The 21,154-nt window shown below is 46.5% G+C and overlaps 1 protein-coding gene across 1 annotated transcript in view; it reads left to right on the plus strand.

Annotated features, from left to right (window-relative positions):
• The window catches only part of LOC124246161 (arylsulfatase D-like), a 46,223-nt gene extending 26,205 nt beyond the window's left edge, over positions 1–20,018 (plus strand). Inside the window, 8 exon segments of the mRNA XM_046674124.1 lie at positions 30–151; positions 2,558–2,680; positions 5,972–6,392; positions 8,150–8,286; positions 10,693–10,827; positions 13,452–13,614; positions 14,769–14,890; positions 19,436–20,018. Coding sequence (XP_046530080.1) covers positions 30–151; positions 2,558–2,680; positions 5,972–6,392; positions 8,150–8,286; positions 10,693–10,827; positions 13,452–13,614; positions 14,769–14,890; positions 19,436–19,800 — 1,588 coding nt within the window. The 3' untranslated portion in view covers positions 19,801–20,018.
• Positions 20,019–21,154: the final 1,136 nt, after the last annotated feature.

Genomic DNA, 21,154 nt, shown 5'->3' on the forward strand with positions numbered 1-21,154 from the left:
CCTCACTCTTTATGGCCTCTTTATCTTAGGACCCCCAATATTGACCGGCTTGCAAGGGAAGGCATCCGTCTGACCCAGCACATTGCTGCAGCTTCCATCTGCACTCCCAGCAGGGCAGCCTTTTTGACGGGAAGGTACCCAATTCGATCAGGTGTGCAAGTACCTGATATTTACATTACAGCATCATGATAAAACGTACTCTCCACATCCTTTACTAGTAGGTATGGCTGTTCATGCTTCTTTACATTCAGCACAAGTTAAGAAGAATCAAGTCCAGGCAGCCCATGGAGCCTAGGGTGGTGTGTTCCTGTGAGTAGGGCCCATGTCAGCCAGCAGAGTGTGGTTTTCTCTGAGCAGGGATTCAGAATTCACACCAGAAGTGGTGGTGATGGATGGTGAGATTCTGGAGGACCCAAGGGGGAAGGGAACAAGATGTTATGGGTTGAAGTATGTCCCCCAAAAGACATATAGGAGTTCTAACTCCTGGCACTTGGAAATGGGACATAATTTGGAAATAGGGTCTTTGCAGATGTGATGAAGTGAAGGATGGAGAGGAGGGCGTCCTGGAGGAGGGTGGCCCTGAATCCTATGACAGCGTCCTCCTCAGAGACAGAAGAGGAGACGCAGACGCAGAGGAGCAGCCCCGTGAGGACGGAGGCAGAGACGGGAGGGAGGCGGCCACCAGCCCAGGGACGCCTGGAGCCCCGGACGATGGAAGAGGCAGGAGGGACCCTCCCCTGGAGCCTCCGGAGGGAGCACGGCCCTGTGACACCTTGATCTCAGACTTCTGGCCTCTAGGACTGGAGAGGATGAATTCCCATGGTTTGAGCCCTCCAGTGTGTGGTCACGTATTATTACAGCCACAGGAGACTCATACACAAGACACAGAGGGCAAGAGGATTCAGAGCTTGAACAGTCCCCCGGTAGAGTTAGACACAAACTGTTTTCAAGCAAGTATCACTTCTTCCAGTTTACCATGGAGGGCTGGGCAGATCCTCTGGCTTGCTCAAGGCTACACAGCTCCTAGCAGAGTTGGAGTTGTAACTCTGCTTCTAGAATGTTCTGCCACCTGTCAATAGGAGGGCTACCTGCTGACCACGTGTGAACATGCTTCTTCACCCCATGACCACAGCTCAATATGGGGTGAAGATTGTCCTGCCCCTCACCTCCCACTTGCTCCTATATTAGGATTCTCCCAGTTGTAAGCAACTGGACACTCACAGCAAAGTGTCTGTATCAACATCCTATGGCTGCCCTAGAAATGCCCTCAGGCTTGGTGGCTCTTAGCAACGCAAATATATCATCTTCCAGTTCTGGAGGTCCGAAGCCCACCCTGGGGGCCCACTGGGCTAAAATCAAGGGGTCAGCAGGGCTGGTTCCCTCTGGACACTCTAGGGAAGAATCCATTTCCTTGCCTCTTCCAGGTTCTAGAGGCTGCCCACTTTCCTTGGCTCATGGCCCCTTCTTCCATCTTTGAGCCAGCAGTTGCTGGTTGAGTCTTTCTTATGTTGCATCACTCTAACACTCTTATTCTATCTTCAAATCTCCCTCTGCCTCCCTCTTATGAAGACCCTTGTGATGACATTGAACCCACCTATGTAGTCCAGGATCATCCTCTCGTCTCAAGATCATTCATCACATCTGCAAGATCCCCCTGCCATAGAAAGTAACATTCACAGGTTCCAGGATTTAGGGTGTGAACATTTTGGGGGTCATTATTCTGTCTACCACAGGGGCAGTAGGACGTGGACATCTTTGGGAACATTATTCTGTCTACCCCTTGAAGATTAGGATGTGGACATCTCTGGGGGACGTTATTCTGTCCACCACACAAGGGTTAGGTTGTGGACATCTTTGTAGTCCATTATTCTGTGTCTTCCACAGTGTTTTAAGCAAAACAAATGAAAATAGGTCAAGGAAGGTACTCATTAATTTCTGTAACTATGAAAGTTGAGAGCTGACCTAGTGTCAGGCATGGCTGGCTATTCTGGATTCAAGGGTGTCCCTACAACGTGTCTTTCTCCATCTCTGAGTTGGCTTCCTTCCTAGGGCACGCCCTTCCACATGGTGACCAAATGACCCCCAGACAATAAAGAATTACTCATTTGCCTGCTTCCAGGCCATTGGAAAAAGAGAAACATACTCACTCAGATGTTTTCCCTCAAAGTCCCAGCACTGAGTCTTTTCAGATAAACCTGGATTGCATGTCCCTCCCTGAGCCAGGCTCAGTGGCCTCCCGTCAGTTCCACCCAAACTACATGGGAGCCATGGACTTCTAAAGACCCCAGGTGCTGTTGACAAAGGAAGAGAGAAAGCCCCCATTGTGCAGGCAGAGACGAGGGACACCCCTCAGTTTTCCACGGGGGTCTTCGTCCATGAAGCCTATTGACGAGAACAAAAATGCAGCCTCTTGTTGAGAGTTGAGCAAGGTCCTCCAGTCATGAGGCGTAGGATGTAGAGTCATCTACCTTTGTGCCAGAGGATGCAGATTTATAAGGCGATGAACCACAGCTTAGCTCCCTTCTTCACGGTTGTTTCTCTTGGTCCCCAAATCCAGGGATGGCTTCCGAGACTGAGGTTCGAGTTTTACGCTGGACGGCTGCATCTGGGGGCCTCCCTCCAAATGAAACCACCTTTGCCAAGATCCTGCAACAGCAAGGCTATACCACGGGGCTGGTGGGTAAGTACTCCACCCAGGGGTGTGTTGTTGCTTTCCATTGCATTCTAGGTATGTACTAGGAAAAGGAGCTACTGTCAAATTGCATATGGTGAGGACAAATGATGTCATGGAGGAGAAACCATTTAGAAACTTCTGGAAGTCATGAGAAGAGCTAGCACGTGCATTCTTAACAAAGAGAAATGAATCCCCATGGATCTGTCCAGTCTGTGATTCCCCCTGAATCACCACGTTGTATATTTACATATTGACACCCACCGTTGAGACAGCATCATTAAACCTTGACTATAAATCCACGGGCAAAACACTTTTAGATCTATATTAACATTTCATCAAATCGCTGATGGATCTGAAGTCTTAGGCACTTGGAATGAGATTGGCCAACTATAAATAATATGAAACTCAGTGAAAAACAGAACTTGAATATCAACATCTAAAAAGATTAATGTGTGACCAAGAAAATATGTTAAGATGATATTTATAACTCCAATGAAAATATGCTGATCTAACTTTGGAGTTAGAACTTCTGACTATTCATTTAGCATCAGCAGGTCACCCAGTGGGTTTCCTGGACTACATTGGAACTATAACCAATAACGAAAAAAAAAAAGAAGACATAGACCCTGACTTTAAGAAGTTCCAGGGTCCAAGGAAATGACTCAGGTGTGCGAAATTCCTGGAGTTGCAATATTGCACCTTAAAAGGCTGCAGAACTTGAGGGAGGCAAGGAAGTTTTCTCGGTGGGGGGAGGTTGTGTCTAAGGTCATAAAGGATTAGTGGACAAGGGATTGCAATGAAGTGCGACAGCTCTCACTGGTGGAGGAACGGCATGAGCAGACGAGCAACTGGCAAGATCCACCACGGTTTGGGCAAAGTGGATTTTTCTGGGAAAAGTAGATGTGAGGTTGGAAGGAGAGAGGGTGGGAGTTAAGGAGGACTTTGGCTTCTAAGATCTGGAGTTCTGGTTTAAACTGGGAAGCCACTGCATCCTTCTGAACAGCCCAGTGGTAGAAGAGGACAAAGAAAGGACGATTGGCATGAAGCTTCCAAGGCAACCCGTGGCTCCGAGCTCCTTTGAGATGCTCTGTGAGAGCGGAGGGGTTGTCCATGTGATACTCATTTGAGGGGATGAGCTGTCTGAGGCAGCAGCTTTGGGAATAGAAAGCCATCAGCGCAAGAACTTCAAAGTCGTAAACATGTCTCTGATGAACATATAAATGAGTCCCTTCTTCCTTATCATGGAGGGAACCAGCGGGATGGAAAAGCTGTCAAAAAGGAGGGTCGAAGAGGATAGAATCGCATAATATAGAAAAGCTATTTGGTATCAATTCAACTACATATGATCAATGAAAGGAAAAAATGTTCAAATGAGAGGGGCAAGCCTTCTACAACGCTCGTTAATGTCTTCCAGGTCATCGACTGCAGTCCTGTGATTATCTTTGCTACCAGACATAAGTTGTTCTGTAGTTTCTTTCTTTTACAAGCTCACATCTAACTCCTGGATGTATATTAATAGGAGATATGAAGTCACATGAATGCATCTCCTGAGGACACTGGTTCTCAAAGTGTGGTCCAGGGACCAGCAGTGGTGACACCACCCGGGAGCTGGTTAGGAAGGCACATGCTCAGGACTATCTCGTCCCTGCTGAGTCTGAGACTCTGAGGCGAATCCTGGAATCTGTTTCTGCCAAGGGGATTCTGAGTTGGAGGACCATTGCCCTAAAGAATCATTGATCCCTGGAAGGACCTGTTACCCGATGATCCCGTCGACACTCAGAATGCACAGTCATTCTTTCACCTTTTTCCTGAGTGTGGCATAATTTTTTTAAACAAAGTTAAAATCTAACAGAGCCTGTGAGGAGACCAAAGGGTTTCACGTATGCTCATGTAAGAGGGAGGAAGTGGAAGAATTCCGATGTCAGGAGGACTCCAGCAGTGTGAACAGCGTACTGTTTTGAATGGATTCTGCTGGAGCTAGCAAATCGGTTAGAGCCTTCAGGAAGAAGAAAACGCCAGGATTTTCATCCTGTGCAAAGCCCGATGTGACATCCTAAAGCCAGAGAATAGATCTTCCAATTCTGAGCTGGTGGTCTTGAGATTCTCAGGGACCTCCTCCAAAAAGACAGGCGACAGTCATTGTCCGTCTCAGAGAGGTGTTTAGAGAGAGTGCGGAAAATGCATGTGAAACCACTGGCAAAAAAAAAAAATGATAGAAAGCTATCATTTTCCACCTGTGGCAAGGTGACCAGTACTCTGAGTGGGTCCACAACATCCTTATAATGTAAATCAGACACCGAATGGGTTGCACTTTCAGGAACTTTGAGCATCAACATTAACGTCATCGGCCAAAATGAATGTATTTCACAGAGAGTCAAATGAGTAAAATGAGATGCTTATTGGTTTTTGGTTTTTCCTTTGTGTATTTTTGGTAGCTGTATAATATTTAATAGCACAACTTCATTCCACATTTTACTATCAAACGTATCCTTTTACGTGGAAGAAGAGAATACTGCAAAAATAGAAACTGAGGAAACAAATGGGGAAATGATTCCATGTGATCTCTGCACTGCAATTGAGAATTTCATAAATTGAAAACATTTGGGTCAATATGTAGATCAAGGATAGATTTGTATGATATTTTACTTTTATAACAATTACTTTGCGTTTTCTTTTTTAAAAGTATGGCTCCTGACTGGACTACAAAAGCATTTAGCTAAATGATATTTGGTTTGATGTCTGTTTAAAAGAAAAACAAGCTTTGCTCTTCAGAAATCCACCCTAGTGTTAAACTGATATTTTTGGCAGGGGGGAGGGTAAACTTTTTATTGAGGTAAAATGCACATAACAAAATTTACCATCTTGACCATTTTTAAGTGCACAGTTCAGCGACAGTACGTACATTCACATTGTTGTGCAATCTTCCCCACCATCCATCTCTAGAGCTGTTCCCATCTTGCAAAACAAACTGTCCCCATTAGACACTGACTCCCCATGCCCCCTCCCCCGGCCCCTGGCACCCACCATTCTTGCTTGGCATTCTTTAAAAGAACCCTACAGAAAAGCTTTTCCCCACAACAACCTAGCGTGCACATCTTCCTGCTCAGGTAGCAGATAACCACCCTTGGACCACCACACAAGCCACTTAGCAGAACCAGAGAACCACGTGGGGAAAGTGCCTTCTGCAAGGACGTATGGTGGTTTCTGATGGAGCAAAGCCTCTGCCCGATTCGCCCTTTTGAGCAATGCCACTCACTTCTGTGTTCTGTCTCCTGAAACGGTTCCTTCCCGAACCAGGGAAGTGGCACGTGGGCGTGAGCTGTGAAACCCGCAATGACCACTGCCATCACCCCCTCAACCACGGGTTCCACTATTTTTACGGCACCCCTTTGACGCTGATGCTGGACTGCGGAAATAAGCACAACCAGAAGGCCCAAGCCCTGAGGGCCACCTACTGGTTCTGCACCAGGACACTAGCCTGTGCGATGCTCCTCCTGGCCCTGGGCAGGCTCACGGGCTCCCTCCCCATCTCCTGGAAGACGGTGGGCTGCTTCGGCGTCTGTGTGCTCGTCTTCTTTGTCTCCTGGTACTCCAGCCACGGCTTCACCAGGCACTGGGACTGCATCCTCATGAGGAACCACAAAGTGCGTGAGCAGTCGATGGTGCTGAAGAGGACACCTTCTCTCCTACTGAGGGAGGCGACTTCCTTTATCGAAAGGTAAATCACCTCTCTCATCTATGCAGTGCAGATGGGGAGAAGACCTCCCAATAATTTTTTTCCTAAATTGTAAGATGTTATAGTTAAAAATGAGCGTTCTATTCAAGTGCGTATACCGCCAGGAGTGGTGTAGGTAGATAATTTCATTTAAAATGGCACGTGATGAGTCCGCCAAAAAGATGCTGCCTGTATCTTTTCTAAACGATTTTTTCTCTTGGAAAAGTATTTCTTGACCAAGTCATATACTTCTGTGATTCTTAATCAGAAGAACTCCAGTGCAATAGCTCTCTCCTCACCCAGCCACTAGCCACACCTTCCCCTCCCTCCACGGTGACACATTGAGGACCTTTATGTAAATACCTCAAGGCATATTTTATGCATTCTCACCCAAGTGTGCGTAACCATTCTCTCTCACCTCCATCATTCTTTTCAAAGTGTTGACGTCTTTGTTGGCTCCTTGGCTTTGCTGGCTAAAATCTGTATTGTTTCTGCTCACAGAATTTGCCTCGAGAGGTTCCCGCTGAATTGAGTTGACGTCTATCTTGAATTTGAAGTTCAAGAAAACACATTTAAGATGTTGCAACTTCCATTGTAGAAGTAACCTACGTACACTCACTTGTTTTGTTTTGCTTTTTTTAATGATCGCTCACATTGCACTTAGATAACGTGAGAAAATGCTAGCGTGGAATTCAGTACGGGGCATTTCCTTTCACACGGTGCCATTTTGCCCATACTGCTGGGCTTCCACGATTTCATCCCCCCTGTTGTCCTCCGTGTGGGAATGGAAAGGAATTCTCCATTCTCACTATTTCCGTTGAGTGCTGCTGGCTCTATGCATGTCAGATCCCAGAAGATGCTTATAACTTCAGCCGAGACGCTATCGGGAAGGATGAGGAGAGAGCTCGAGAAATGGATTGCTAGAGTGCTGAACTATTTGAGTAACTTCTTAGAGACCATATGGCTTTACGTCTTCCTTTAAAACTCTTCCTTCCCTGTGTTAAACTTGGTCACTTGCCTTCCAAAGGCTCTGTCCTTGTGGGCACAAGTAACCCAATGATAGGTCCATAATTACAGTTGACTTGCTACTGTGGGATCCTATGAATCTTCCAAAATATCAGTGACCTATTAGAAAAAGCTAGATGGATATATAAAATATCTGTCTATCTATCGATCGATCTATCCATCAATCTATCCATCTATCGATCTATCTATCGATCTGTCCATTGATCTATCCATCTATCTATCTATCTATCCATCGATCTATCTATATTTTTAACAGGTCACATTTTTAAATAGATCATGTCGTATGATAAATCTATAAAATATCTATCTAAATGTCAATCTGTATTTTTAATAGGTCACATTTTTAAATAGATCATGTCATATGATACATCTATAAAATATCTGTGTATCTTCAAATAGAAGATAATCTTTTTATCTGTCATCTATCTATATCTGTCATCTATCTACCTACCTACCTATCTATCATCTATCTATTATCCGTCTATCATCTATCTATCATATATCTCTCTATTGTCTTTATTTACCTATCTATCCATCCATCATTTATCTATTATCTATTATCTATCATCTATCTATCTATCTTCTGTCCATCTATCATCTATTATCTAGCTATCTTTCTATCACCTTCCAACTCAGGTTCTTTTAGAGAAACTGTTTACAATTTCTGAAACCGTTGTGCTCTCTTTTCTTCTAGAATGCTTCATAGTCTTATATCTGGATTTTTTTCCCCCCAGAAATAAGCAGGGCCCCTTCCTGTTCTTCCTGTCCCTTTTGCAAGTGCACGTACCTCTTACAACAACCAGAAACTTCCTTGGGAGAAGCCAGCATGGCTTATACGGAGACAACGTGGAGGAGATGGATTGGATAGTGGGTGAGTTCTCCGACAGCACCCAGCTCAACAGAGAGCCAGCGGTGCTCGCTTGAGCTGTCATGACACGTGGCTCCAGGAGAAGTCAGACCCATGGCTGCAAGGCCGCCCGGCCACTGGCAGCACAGACCTGCTCTTGCTGGTCCCACAGCAGCGCTGCCCAACAAGGCCACATGCTGGGTCACTGGGACCTTTGAAATCCGCTGACTCCCAGGACCCACGGCAGAAATGCCACCTGGGCGTTAGGTGTTTAAGAGCAGCTGGGGTGATTCTAACAACAGCCCAAGTTGTGAGCCTGCTGAAATAATAGAACTTAAACTTTCTAAGTACCTTTTAAAAGAGGGGTGCTTTTCTTATTGTAGAATAAATACTATTTATTGGAAAATATTTGGAAACTATAGATTACCTAGAGACAAAGAAGGAAAAATGCATCAGTATCTAGATTTTAGAATCCCTAGAATATTATATTTATATGTTTTATATTATTCTATAATATTAATTACCTAATATATATTATTGAATGTATTATATATAATATATATTATTGTATAATATTATCCAATGTATTATATGTATATATTTAGGATACAACATACACATTACATATAATATGTCCATGTACACATATATTTAGGATCCATAAGCCATTTCATATATACATGTATATATCTCCTTGTGTTAATAAGTCACTCAACTACAGGTGTCTGTGCATACAGACACAAAAGAAAGATGGTTCTGCAGTTAGGCTTAAATCACTATCATGGGATCCTAATGTTTTCCAAAAAAAAACAAATGACCTGTTAAGAAATATATATTCTGGGCCAGCCCCAGTAGCCTAGTGGTTAAGTTCAGTGCACTCTGCTTTGGCAGCCTGGGTTCAGTTCCCGGGCTCGGACCTACGCCACTCGTCTGTCAGTGGCCATGCTGTGGTGGCAGCTCACAGGCAAAAAAAAGGAAGACTGGCAGTGGATGTTAGCTCAGGGCAAATCTTCCTCAGCAAAAAAAAGAAATATATATTCTCTATGTTGACATAATATATAATATATATAATGGTCTATGGATCCCAAATATATATATATATATGTGTTTGATAATCAATATTACATGTTAATGATTAACATATATTATAATATAAACTACATAATTAAAATTTTTAAATTATACATAAAATTATATATAATATAATATATTTTTTATTAATAGATATTTTATATATAATTTATTTATATTTATATATAATATTTATATATTATATGTTTATACATTATATATTTATAATATATTATAACTAAATTTATATATTTATATATTTTTATATATAAATAAGTTACATATAAAATAATTAAAATTTTAATTATATAGTTTATATTTTAATATATAATTAAATGGTATATTAATATATAGTATAATGTAAACATTTAATATTATTTTATGTTATACATTAATTATATAATTATATATACATACAAATATATAATGTATAATTATATAATATAATATGCTTACAGTCCTGCACCACAGAACGATGTTTTGGTCGACAATGGACCCCAGCTATGATGGTGGTCCCACAAGATTAGTACCACAGAGCCTAGCTGTGTAGTAGGCTATGCCATCTAGGTTTGTGTAAGTCTGTGATGTTCGCACAATAACGAAATTGCCTAATGACACATTTCTGAGAACATGTCCCCGTCATTAAGTGAGGCATGACCGGATTGTATTAGATTATATTTATTACATTATATTACATATAGTGCTTTTACCCCAAAGAGCACACTGGGAGAGCCCGTGGCTCAGGGGAGCCAAAAATAGCAGTGTTAACAAGGCAGTTGACAGGGTGGCCGAGTGGAGAGGAGAGAGTTTGGGGAGGATGTCCACAGATGTGATGTCAAAGGTGATCGGCTGCAGACAAAGCGGACTAAGATATGGAGGATGCTCTCAGGGGGACCTGCGTCGATGGTAAAGTGAGAACAATCTGCTGGCCACCCTGGACCTTCTTTCTGCACCATCTCTAAGCGAGGCAGAGAGCAGCTTCATTTCTGCCTGCATCTCAGCCTCTTGCCTCTGGGCAATTAAATATCCCAGGTTTCTTTTGCCCAGACTGCTGTCATCTCATCCCCGTTTCTGGGGACCCTCTTCCCGCTCCATGAGCCTTTCTGCCAAGTCCCAGAGTGCAATGAGTCACTACCTCTTAGGGTCAGTTGCTGCATTAACACCGAGCAGCTTCTTCAGGGGACCACCCAGGTAGACAACGAGGGCCCACACATCACGTCCCGTCCGGTTGGTTGGATGCAACACTGAACAACCAAGGGGCAGATAGACCAAGACGTGAAGGATGCCACTGCATGATGCATTCAACAGTTGAAAGTCCTGCCCCTTCTGTTCACTCTTGCCTTTGGCTTTTTGATGTAGGCCAAGTTCTCGAGACCTTGGACAACGAAGGCTTGACCAACCACACCCTCGTGTATTTCACCTCGGACCATGGCGCCTTCATAGAGGGCCGAATAGGAGACACTCCCCTCGGAGGCTCGAATGGAATCTACAAAGGTGGGAAACGTCCAGTGTTTCAGTATGAAATCGTGTGGACATCTCCGCTGCAGGCAGTCCTTCTAGCTTAAAAATGCCATATAACCCAAGAGAATTGGTCGATGCCTACATAGGAGCAAATGATCTGATTTTCAGAAAATCGGAAGGACGTCTTCTATGCACCATGGTCGTTGGATACCTGAGTGCCCACAGGGACGTGAGACCTCCAGCATTTTGCTGATGTGGTGTGATGAGGGTACTTGCAGAATTTAGCTGGAGGGCTCACAGATTCAAAGGGATATCCTCAGACAGGATGGTTGCATGCTCCGTGATCCTTTCCGTTTTAGATATTTAGAGTATTTTTCTTTCTAGTTCACAAATGTTTCCTTGACTGTCATTTTTCCAAGCTCTGAGGAGTGTCCCAAGCCAGGGGATGTTCAGAGAGAGCCCAAATCAACAATGATGGGGCCGATGAAGGCACCCCTTGGGTTTGCGCCCATCGCCAACTCCGTACTCAATTGTCTGTATTATTCTATTAGACATGACCCAACAAAGTACCACACGCTGGGTGCCTTAAACAACAGGAATTTTATTGTCTCACGGTGTTGGAGGCTGGAAGTCCAAAATCAAGATGTCAGCAGCGTTGACTCCTGGTGAGGGCTCCAGAGAAGGATCTGTTCCAGACCTCCCTTCTAGCTCCTGGTAGCCTCAGGCATTCCTTGGCGTGCAGACACATCTTCTCCCTGTGTCCTCACACGGTTGCCCCTCTGTGCATGTCTGTGTCCTCATCTCCTCTTTTTTTTTTTAAAAAAACAAATATTTTATTGAGGTCCTATTACATTATAACATTGTGTAAATTTCAGGTGTCCATTATTGTATTCCAGTTTCTGTATAGACTGCATGGTTTTCACCACCAATAGTCTAGATTTTACCCATCACCATACACATGTGCCCGTTTATCCATCCCCCACCCTCCTCCCACCCCTTTCTCCTCTGGTAACCACCAATGTGTTCTCTTTATCCTTGTGTTGATTTATCTTCCACAGATGAGTGAGATCATGTGGTATTGGTCTTTCTCTGTCTGACTTATTTTGCTTAACCTCATACCCTCAAGGTCCATCCATGTTGTTGCAAATGGCACCATTTTGTCTTTTTTTTATGGCACAGTAGTATTCCATTGTGGATATATACCACATCTTCTTTATCCATTCATCCGTTGATGGGCACTTGGGTTGCTTCCGTGTCTTAGCTCATCTCTTCTTCTAAGGACACCAGTCCTCTTGGATCGGGCCCCACCCTAATGACTTGATTACCTCTGCAAAGACCCTATTTCCAAATAAGGTCACGTTCACAAATGCAGGGGGGGGTTAGAACTTCAACATCTTCTGGGGGACACAATTCTACCCATAACGTTCTCCTTGGGGGAGATGCCTTCTTGAGTTCTGCCAGCTCCTGAGCAGCTGCCTCAGAAGGAGGAAGTCAGGCCTGGGCATCTCGCCTCATGTTAACACCCTTCCCACCTGAGAGGCGAGAGCATAGACCCCTGTGCTTAACACTGGACTGCTGCGGGAAGAAGGAAGACGTGGGCTGGTGGGGCAAACAGTGACATGCTGTAAGTCAAAGAAATCAAACCCTCTGGGCAGCCAGGGCGTGCCGTGGAAACCCTTCCACCACCAAACCAGCCTGGGGCATGGGGGTTGCTGGCACTTGTGTATGAGAGAATAACATAAAGCCGTCGTTCTCACCTGGGAGCAAGTCTGTCCCCCACGGGACACGTGGCAATGTCTGGGGGCATTTTTAGTTGTCACAATTCAGGGGTGCTGTTGCTGGCATCTGGTGGGCGGACATCAAGGATGCTGCTCAACATGCTACAGTGCATCGGACAACCCATCAGAGAGTCATCAGGTCCCAAATGAGAAATCTGCATATAAAGGGTCCTAGCATGGAGACCTCATTAGGAGAGGTGCAGGATTGCTCAGTCGGCTTCTGTTATGGGCTGAATGGTGTCCCTCCAAAATCGTACGTTGAAACCCAGGACTTCAAATGTGGCTGTGTTTGGAGATGGGTCTTTAAAAGAGGTGATGAAGGTGAAATGAGGCCACTAGGGTGGGCCCTGATCCAGTAGGACTGGGGTCTTTATAATAAGAGAAGACGAGGACACAGACACACACAAAAGGACGACCACATGAGGACATGGGGAGAAGATGGCGTTTACACACACGCCAAAGAGAGAGGACTCGGGAGGGACCAGCCCTGCCCACACCTGAATCTGGGGCTTCCAGCTCCAGAACTGGGGGAAATAAATGTCTGTTGTCTCGGGTGCGTATCTGTGGTCCTTTGTTATGGAAACCCTAGCAGATTAATGTAGAAATTATCATTTCCTGTTTTGTTTTCTGCCAAACAGGGATACCTTAAAATTGCAGAGAGTTGAATCCTCTAAGACCAAAGTTACAATCCACACTATTACGCCTTTGAAATTCGATGATGATGACGATGATGATTTTTGTAGGCACCAAATGAAAGTGATGTGTTAGCTAACCATTAATACTTCTTCCATCTTGAATCTTATGTGCCGATATGTCCATAGCATGATGTAACACATTGTTTTTTTCTTTTCTTTTTTTTTTTTTTTTTTTTTTGTTCAGGTGGCTAAGGCATGGGAGGCTGGGAAGGCGGGATCCGCGTCCCCGGGATATTCCGGTGGCCTGGGGTGCTGCCGGCGGGCCGGGTGATCCACGAGCCCACCAGCCTAATGGATGTTTTCCCCACCGTGGTCCAGCTGGGGGGCGGCCAGGTGCCCCAGGACAGGTACACGTGCCTTGAAACCACCCACTCTCTATTTCCTGAGAGCTCACCCTTCACTCTGCCACATTTAGGGGGAACACGCAACATTAGGAAATTTAAAAAACTCTTCCCCCTCTGCTGTAGCGGAACGGCATGATTTAAAAATTACTGGTGGACGGTCAAGAGAACTCACATTAAAGTTAAGCACAGGAAACGATATCCACTCTTGCTAGCTGTACACACGACCTTGTACTGGAGGTTCTAGCTGGAACCACACGACGAGAGCAAGAATAAAAATTACAAGGATTCGAAAGGAATTAGAAAAATCCGAATATCGTCCACAAATGATACGATTATCATTTTATCGCTAGATAAAAATCTAAAAGAAGGTACAGAGAATATCGTGAAAGTATTAAGAAATGTCACAAGGTTATGGAAAGCAGCATTAGTACAGAAGGATGATTGCCAATTTGTACACAAGAGCAAATGGCCAACATGGAATTCGAAAAATATCATTTTTCAATAGCCACACAAAGTGTAAGCTTCCAGGAATAAAGTTAACAAATGATATGAAAACATTAATAAATTATGTGAAATGTTTGAGGGGAAATATTTCAATATCAGATATTAATAAAATTAATATTAAGCAATAATGTAATAAAAATGAATTATAATATTAATAAATTGAATATTGATAAAACATTAAGTATTTTAATAAACAGAGAGATTATGAAATTCACAGACAGCAAGACTCAATATTGTAATGCTGACATTTCCCCCAAATTCATCTATAAATTCGGTGTGATTCTAATCCAAACCCAACCACGTTTTTGTGTGCTGGGTACAGACTTTGAGACGCAGATACTGAAATGCATGTGACGGAGGGAAGAGCCACACCAATTGTGAAGACCCAAAACTTGCACAAACCTTCATCCTTTAATGAACATGGTGGTGTTGGCTCAGAAACAGGCACAGGCAGACACGTGTCAATTGGTATCTTTATACATGGGTTGAAATAAGTGTGGGCACATGACGAGCCGGGATGCTGAACGGGACAGAAGTGGCCTTAGAGAGGAGAAGTCATGGAGGACCTCAAGGGGGTGGCAGCAGAGCAGCACCCAGCACAGGGCTCAATGACCCCTCCATGACCCCACTGTCGCTCTGCTCTCCCCACACAGGGTGATTGACGGGTGGGACCTGACGCCCCTCCTGCGCGGCCAGGTGCCACACTCCGAGCATGAGTTCCTCTTTCACTACTGCGGCTCCCGGCTGCACGCGGCCCGCTGGCACCAGCGCCAAGGTGAGTGGTTCCATGTTGCCCTCTGGGGCTGGGAGCTGGGACCAGGGGAACTCCCAGGGGCTGGAGGACGGTTGGGCTGGTGCATCCGGTGGCATTTCCAGGGGGTGGCAGATTACCAGGCCAGAAGGATGCTCAAGACTGTCACGGCTGCCAAATTGGACCTCATTTACTGGACCCAAAGCCAAGAGGGCTGAACCAGGAAAGGAGCGTGTGCCATCTGCGGGGTTAGGTTAGGAGACACTGCTGGATTCCAGAATGTTCTCCGTGGCACTTCTGGCAATTTAAGGAAAACAGCAGTGCAGACTATTTCACATTGGAATGTTCCAGAAAATTCAGGATATAGCGCTGCTGTTTTCTTCAGCTCCAAGGCACTTTGCTTCATAAGATCTTACAGAAGAACGCCCAATTGGTATTTGATATGGGGGGGGGGGGGGGGGTTGTTAATAAGCCCGCTCAGCCTGTTTTTTTCCTAACGTCCAGATCAGAGACTCCCCAAACCAGACAGGTGATGGATCCAGTTCCCAAAATGAAATAAACGTGTTTCAATGGATTCCAAGGGCCACCAGTTGGTTGTAGGATTTGGCTCTCCAGCCTTAAAAGATCGTCGGTCTCCAGCTTATAAATTACCTATGAGTCTCCGTCTTCATTGTCCCCAAGAGGCAAGAGGCCCACGGGATTCAGTGATTCATCTGCGGAAAGGCAGCCCCACAGAAAACCCTTTCACGTGGATGTCTTCAGGGGTTTTCCTAGCAGCTCTGTATGTAACACAAATCAAGCATTCGGGAACAAATCAACATCCGTGCGCCTGAAAAAGCCGTGGGGGGTGGAGGGAGCAGAGAGGAGTCGAATCTGGATGACCGGCAGCAGCAAGAACACGGCCGATGACTCATTTTGCTAAGATAATGCTTGAAGATGACTTTGCAGATGGCTCCCTACCAGCTTTGGGTTTAAAAAAATAATTTTCTGTCACATAGACTAAGTCCGTTTGGGGAGGGCAGAGTTATGTGATGGATTTTAATCCTCTGAGACTGAAGTACAGTGTACACTCTCCTACCCATTGTTCGAGGTCTGTGCATGCCCACCATCCACCTTTCTCGTCCAGCCACAATATAAGGGGGGACCCAGGGGGAGCCAGCCCGTGGTCCACCAATCTCCACCCATAGTAGCATGAATGGTTCACCCTTCCCTGCCTTGGGTTGATTGCTTTTTTATTATTGAATTAGAAATTTTTATATCTATACATGTCCTGGGTACCTGTCCCTAATCCCATATGGAACTTGCCCATCTTTTCTCCCAGGCTGTGCCTTCTCTTTCCATCCTCTTAACAGAACTTTTGCAAAGCAAGAGGTTTTTCATTTGGATGAACTTGACTTTGTCAACTGTCCCTTTTTATAAGGGTTGTGTCTTTTCATATCCTATCTAAGGAATTTCTGACTCAAGGATTTTCTTCCAGGTGTTGTTCAGTTTTAGGTTTTTCGTTTAGGCCTAGGATCTATTTTGAGTTCATGTTTGTATAAGGGATTTTGTATGGGTGGAAATTCATAATTCCAACCCCAAATTCACATATTGAAGCCCTAATGCCCAGGACCTCAGAATGTGGCTGTGCTTGGAGACGGATCTTTAAAGAGGCGATGTGGGTAAAATGAGGACATGAGGGCGGGTCCTGATGCAGTACGACTGGGGTCCTGATGAGAAGAGGAGATGAGGGCGCAGACACGCACAGAGGGACGACCACGTGAGGACCCGGGGAGAAGACGTGTCCACACGCCAAGGAGGGAGGCCTCAGGAGGGACCAGCCCTGCCCACACCTGGATCTCAGACGTCCAGCCTCCAGGATGGGGAGACCATCAATGTTTGTTGTTTGAGCCGCCCCTTCTGGGGTCCTTTCTTGTGGCAGCACATGCAGACTGACAGAAGCGTCCTGTGACTTCTATGTCGAAGTTTATCTTTTCACCTATGCACATCCTGTTGTCTCAGCACCATTTGTTGCAAAGGCACTCCTTTCTCCGCAGCATTTCCTCTGCCCTTGGTCGAATCCTTGCCATCATCACAAGGAATAGTAGGCGCCCACATCCAGGGTGTTGGAAGATTAGATGACCAGGCACATCCACCTCTTGGCATGCATCTGGCCCTCGATATTGGGTATTTTTTTTATCCTGGTCTCTCCCCACTTTGGAAGTCCTTGAATTTTTATGAAGGGTTTTTGGAGGAGGTCAGAGGTGAACGGAATCTTGAAGAAAAGCTCAGATCTAGACAAACCTAGAGAATGCACGTATGAGTTTCCCGGGGCCGCCATAACAAACCATCACAAACTGGGTGGTGGAAACCACAGGAGTTCATCCTCCCCCGTCCTGGAGCCCAGAGTGTGAGGTCAAGGGTCGCAGGGCCGCGCTCCCTCCGGAGGCTCCAGGGGAGGGTCCCTCCTGCCTCTTCCAGCGTCCGGGGCTCCAGGGTCCCCGGGCTGGTGGCCGCGTCCCTCCCGTCTCTGCCTCCGTCCTCACGGGGCTGCTCCTCTGCGTCTGCGTCTGCCTCTAATAAGGATATGCATCATGGTGGATTGCTTTGAAAATGCAACAGAGCAAGCTTTCCTGCTTAACCTGTTTTTTGGCCGTCTTATCTCAACTCAGCATCATTATCTTTTCACAAATCTCTTAACGTAGGTGCTCTCGGTTCCTTGAACAGCAACTGATCCAACATAGTTCTTGGATGAATTAATAAATGATTCATTCCAAGAAGTTACGAGAAAGCCAGGGGTAAAAACAGTCCTTGAGAGACTGCTCTAAAAGGGCACGTGTTTCCACCTTTCCCATAAAGCATGTGGCCAGAGAAGTATTTTTGTACATTTGTGGAAACTAAGCAGTGACCTTCCAGAAAAAACTATTTTGGATAAGAAGCACTACAGGCTGGCAGATTTAACTCAACCCACCAGGAAATCCGTGCGTGCAGAGCGGGGCTAGACCTGACCTGTTGTGAGACGCGGAGGCCAAGACACACCCAGAGACCAACGCAAGTGATTTTTCTTGTTGTAACTTTTTTTTCCCCAGCTTTCTTGAGCTATAACTGACATATAACACTATGTGAGTTGAAAGTGTGTTGATTTGACACATTTATATGTTGCAAAATGACTGCAAGCGTTAGCTCACACCAGCCTCAGGTCACACAGTTACTATTTCTTGTTTGTGGGGAGAACATTTAAGATCTACTTTCCCAGCAGCATTCAAGGAGATGATACAGTATCATTAGCTATAACCACCACACTATGGTTTTTTGTTTTTTTTGTTTTTTTTTTTTGAGGAAGATTAGCCCTGAGCTAACAGCTGCCGCCAATCCTCCTCTTTTTGCTGAGGAAGACTGGCCCTGAGCTAACATCCTTGCCCATCTTCCTCTACTTTATATGTGGGATGCCTACCACAGCTATGGCTTGATGAGCGGTGCCATGTCCGCACCGGGGATCCGAACCGGCAAACCCTGGGCCAACGAAGCAGAATGTGTACACTTAACCGCTGTGCCACCGGCCGGCCGCCACCAGCTATGTTTTGAACGTCCATTCCCACCCCCAGGCTGTGTGAGCATCTATTTGACACCACGTCCCATCTTTTTCTCCACCATTAGTGATTTCTTGGGACGGCCCAGCAGTTTATGGTCTTCATCTGCTATGGGCAGAAATCCGATTTCTTAAAGAGCTTATAATATATGTATATATTATATGGGGAGTGTCACCCGTGATGGATGCTCTCTCTAGCGGGAGCAGTCCATTTTTTTTCCCCTTAGTTTCTGCGTCTTGGAATATACTGGATCAGTGAGGTTGCTGGGAGCTGGGTTCCGGACAACGGGGACGGTACACTGAACCGGAATTCAATCAGCAAACCTGTCCTGCTGCCCACTGTGGACGTGGCAGTGAGACGTCACTGTGAACGAGGCAGGAGCCCAGCTCTGCACCTGCCCTGCTGGGGGCTGCACACCTGGAACAGAAAGCACTATTGGAGCGGAGAGAAAGCGGCCCTCCTGTGGGCCTGGCAGGGGCCTCCTTCTGCCCCAGCGGAGGGGAGGGGACCCTGCCCCAAGTTGGCCAAGGGGCTGATCCTCCAAGGACAGAGAGACACCCGGGGTCCCGGGGAGGGGCTTCTGGAACACAGAGCGTGAATTTGGGAATCTTACCGACAGCTCTGGGAGTGAGCTGGTTCCAAGAGAAACTGGAAAGCAGCTGGTGCCTCGCAAACCAGCAATGAGCCGCGCGGGGGCGCGCAGCCAGAGGCTCCATCGGGGCGGGTGCTCCCAGGGGCCCGGCGGGGCTGCTGCGGAGCAGAAAGGAGCTGGGTGAGGGGCGTGTCCCCGCCAATTCGGGAGCAATCACAGCAGGTCGCTTCGGACTTCTTGTCCCTCCGAGTGTGGCTTGCCCACCAGCAGCATCGGCGGCCCCAGGGGGTGGGCGGGGGGAGCAGGTTTGGAATGCACAGCCCCGGGGTGCGCGCCGACCTGCCTTCTGCCGGAGGTGGGGACGGCCCCGGTGCCCACCCCTCCTAGGCTGTTCCGCTTCCCTGCCAGGTGCCCGGCTCTGGAAGGCGCACTTCGAGACGCCCATCTTCTCCCCGGAGGGGGCCGTCGGCTGCTACACCCGGGGCCTGTGCCCTTGCCACGGGAAGGTGGCTCGCCATGACCCGCCCCTGCTCTTCGAGCTCTCTGGGGACCCCTCGGAGGCCACGCCCCTGTCGCCCGCCTCGGAACCCTCGTTTCACGCCGTGGTCAGCCGCATCCAGGAGGCCACGCGGGCCCACCGGAGGACCCTCACCCCGGTCCCCGGGCAGCTCTCGGGCTCCAGCAACATGTGGAAACCTTGGCTGCAGCCGTGCTGTGGCTCCTTTCCGTTCTGCGGGTGCCAGGAGAGCGCCCACCCCCGGGACGAGCTGTAAGGCCGGTGGGGCTCCTTGGGGAGGAAGTGGGGGGGGGGGGCACAGAAGGTTGTCCTCCGATGACCTCCTCCAAGCCTGCACCCACCAACGTCCCACCAGCTTCCAGCCACTGTTGATTGCACCTAATGGGTTTGCATTAAGCCTTGTATTTTTTGATGCCTACTGAGCCACCAGCACAGAAGAAATGATGGAGAACCAATAAATGCACCCAAATTTAATTTTTTTTTTTAAAGTTTGATTCTCCAGTTGGAGGTCATGGACCATCCAGCGGGGACAGAGGGAGGAAGGGGGATTCCCGGAAGGGAGGAGGTAGGCCACTGGCTTCATCTCACGGCTCTCTTCCCTCCCTCCACCGAACCCCCTCTTTTCCCTCCCCAGTCTGCAGATAGGGTTAAATTAAGTCAAGGATCCTATGACCCCGGGCAGCCGACTGTCCACCCTGCGGCCGGATTACGTTCTGGGGCAGGAAATGCATCTCGTTGAGTTGTGGAGGGAACTGCAGAATTCCACAAAGAACTAGCCAATCCTTTTCAAAGGAATCTTAGTGTCATAGGTTATAAAAGCAGGAACACGCATTCACACAGGGGTAGAAAAAAAATATGCTTTCACAGATTCCCCCCACCATACGTTATTTTTTATTATGATAAAATATGTATAAGACACAAGTTGCCATTTAAACCATTTTTCAGTGTACGATTTGGTGGTGTTAATTATATTCTCAGTGTTGTGCAAGGACAACACCTGTCTAGTTCCAAGAGTTTTTCATCACCCCAGACAGAAACTTTGTACCCGTTAACCAATAACTTCCCTTTACTCCCTCTCCCCAGCTCCTGGCATCTACTAACCAGCTTTCTGTCTATGGATTTGCCTGTTCTGGACATTTCACATGAATGGGATCACACCCTGTGTGTCCTTTTGTGTCTGGTTCTCTCACTGAGCATCATGTGTTCAAGGTTCGTCCACATTGTAGCATGTGTCAGGGCTTCACTCCTGTTCACAGCTGTATTATATTCCACTGTATGGATGGACCACATTTTGTTCATCCCTTCATCCAATGACGGGCACTTGGGTCGTTTCATTTTTACATGATTTTAATATAGAAAAACAGAACAAAAATTACCTTTTTATCAAACGTTTCTTCCCAGATCTGCCTTCAGAATGTGGCAGGTCCTTTCCTAACCACTGCCATTATGACCAAAATTAAGTCTCCCGCTGGGCACACTGTATTTGTTAGGGCTCTCCAGAGAAACGGATCCAGTAGGATGGATATATATGTAGATAGGTAGGTGATAGATAGACAGAGAGATAGATGATGGATGGATGGATGGATGGATGGATGGATGGATGGATGGAT

The sequence above is a fragment of the Equus quagga genome, chromosome 10, assembly GCF_021613505.1.
Source record: "Equus quagga isolate Etosha38 chromosome 10, UCLA_HA_Equagga_1.0, whole genome shotgun sequence".
NCBI lineage: Eukaryota > Metazoa > Chordata > Mammalia > Perissodactyla > Equidae > Equus > Equus quagga.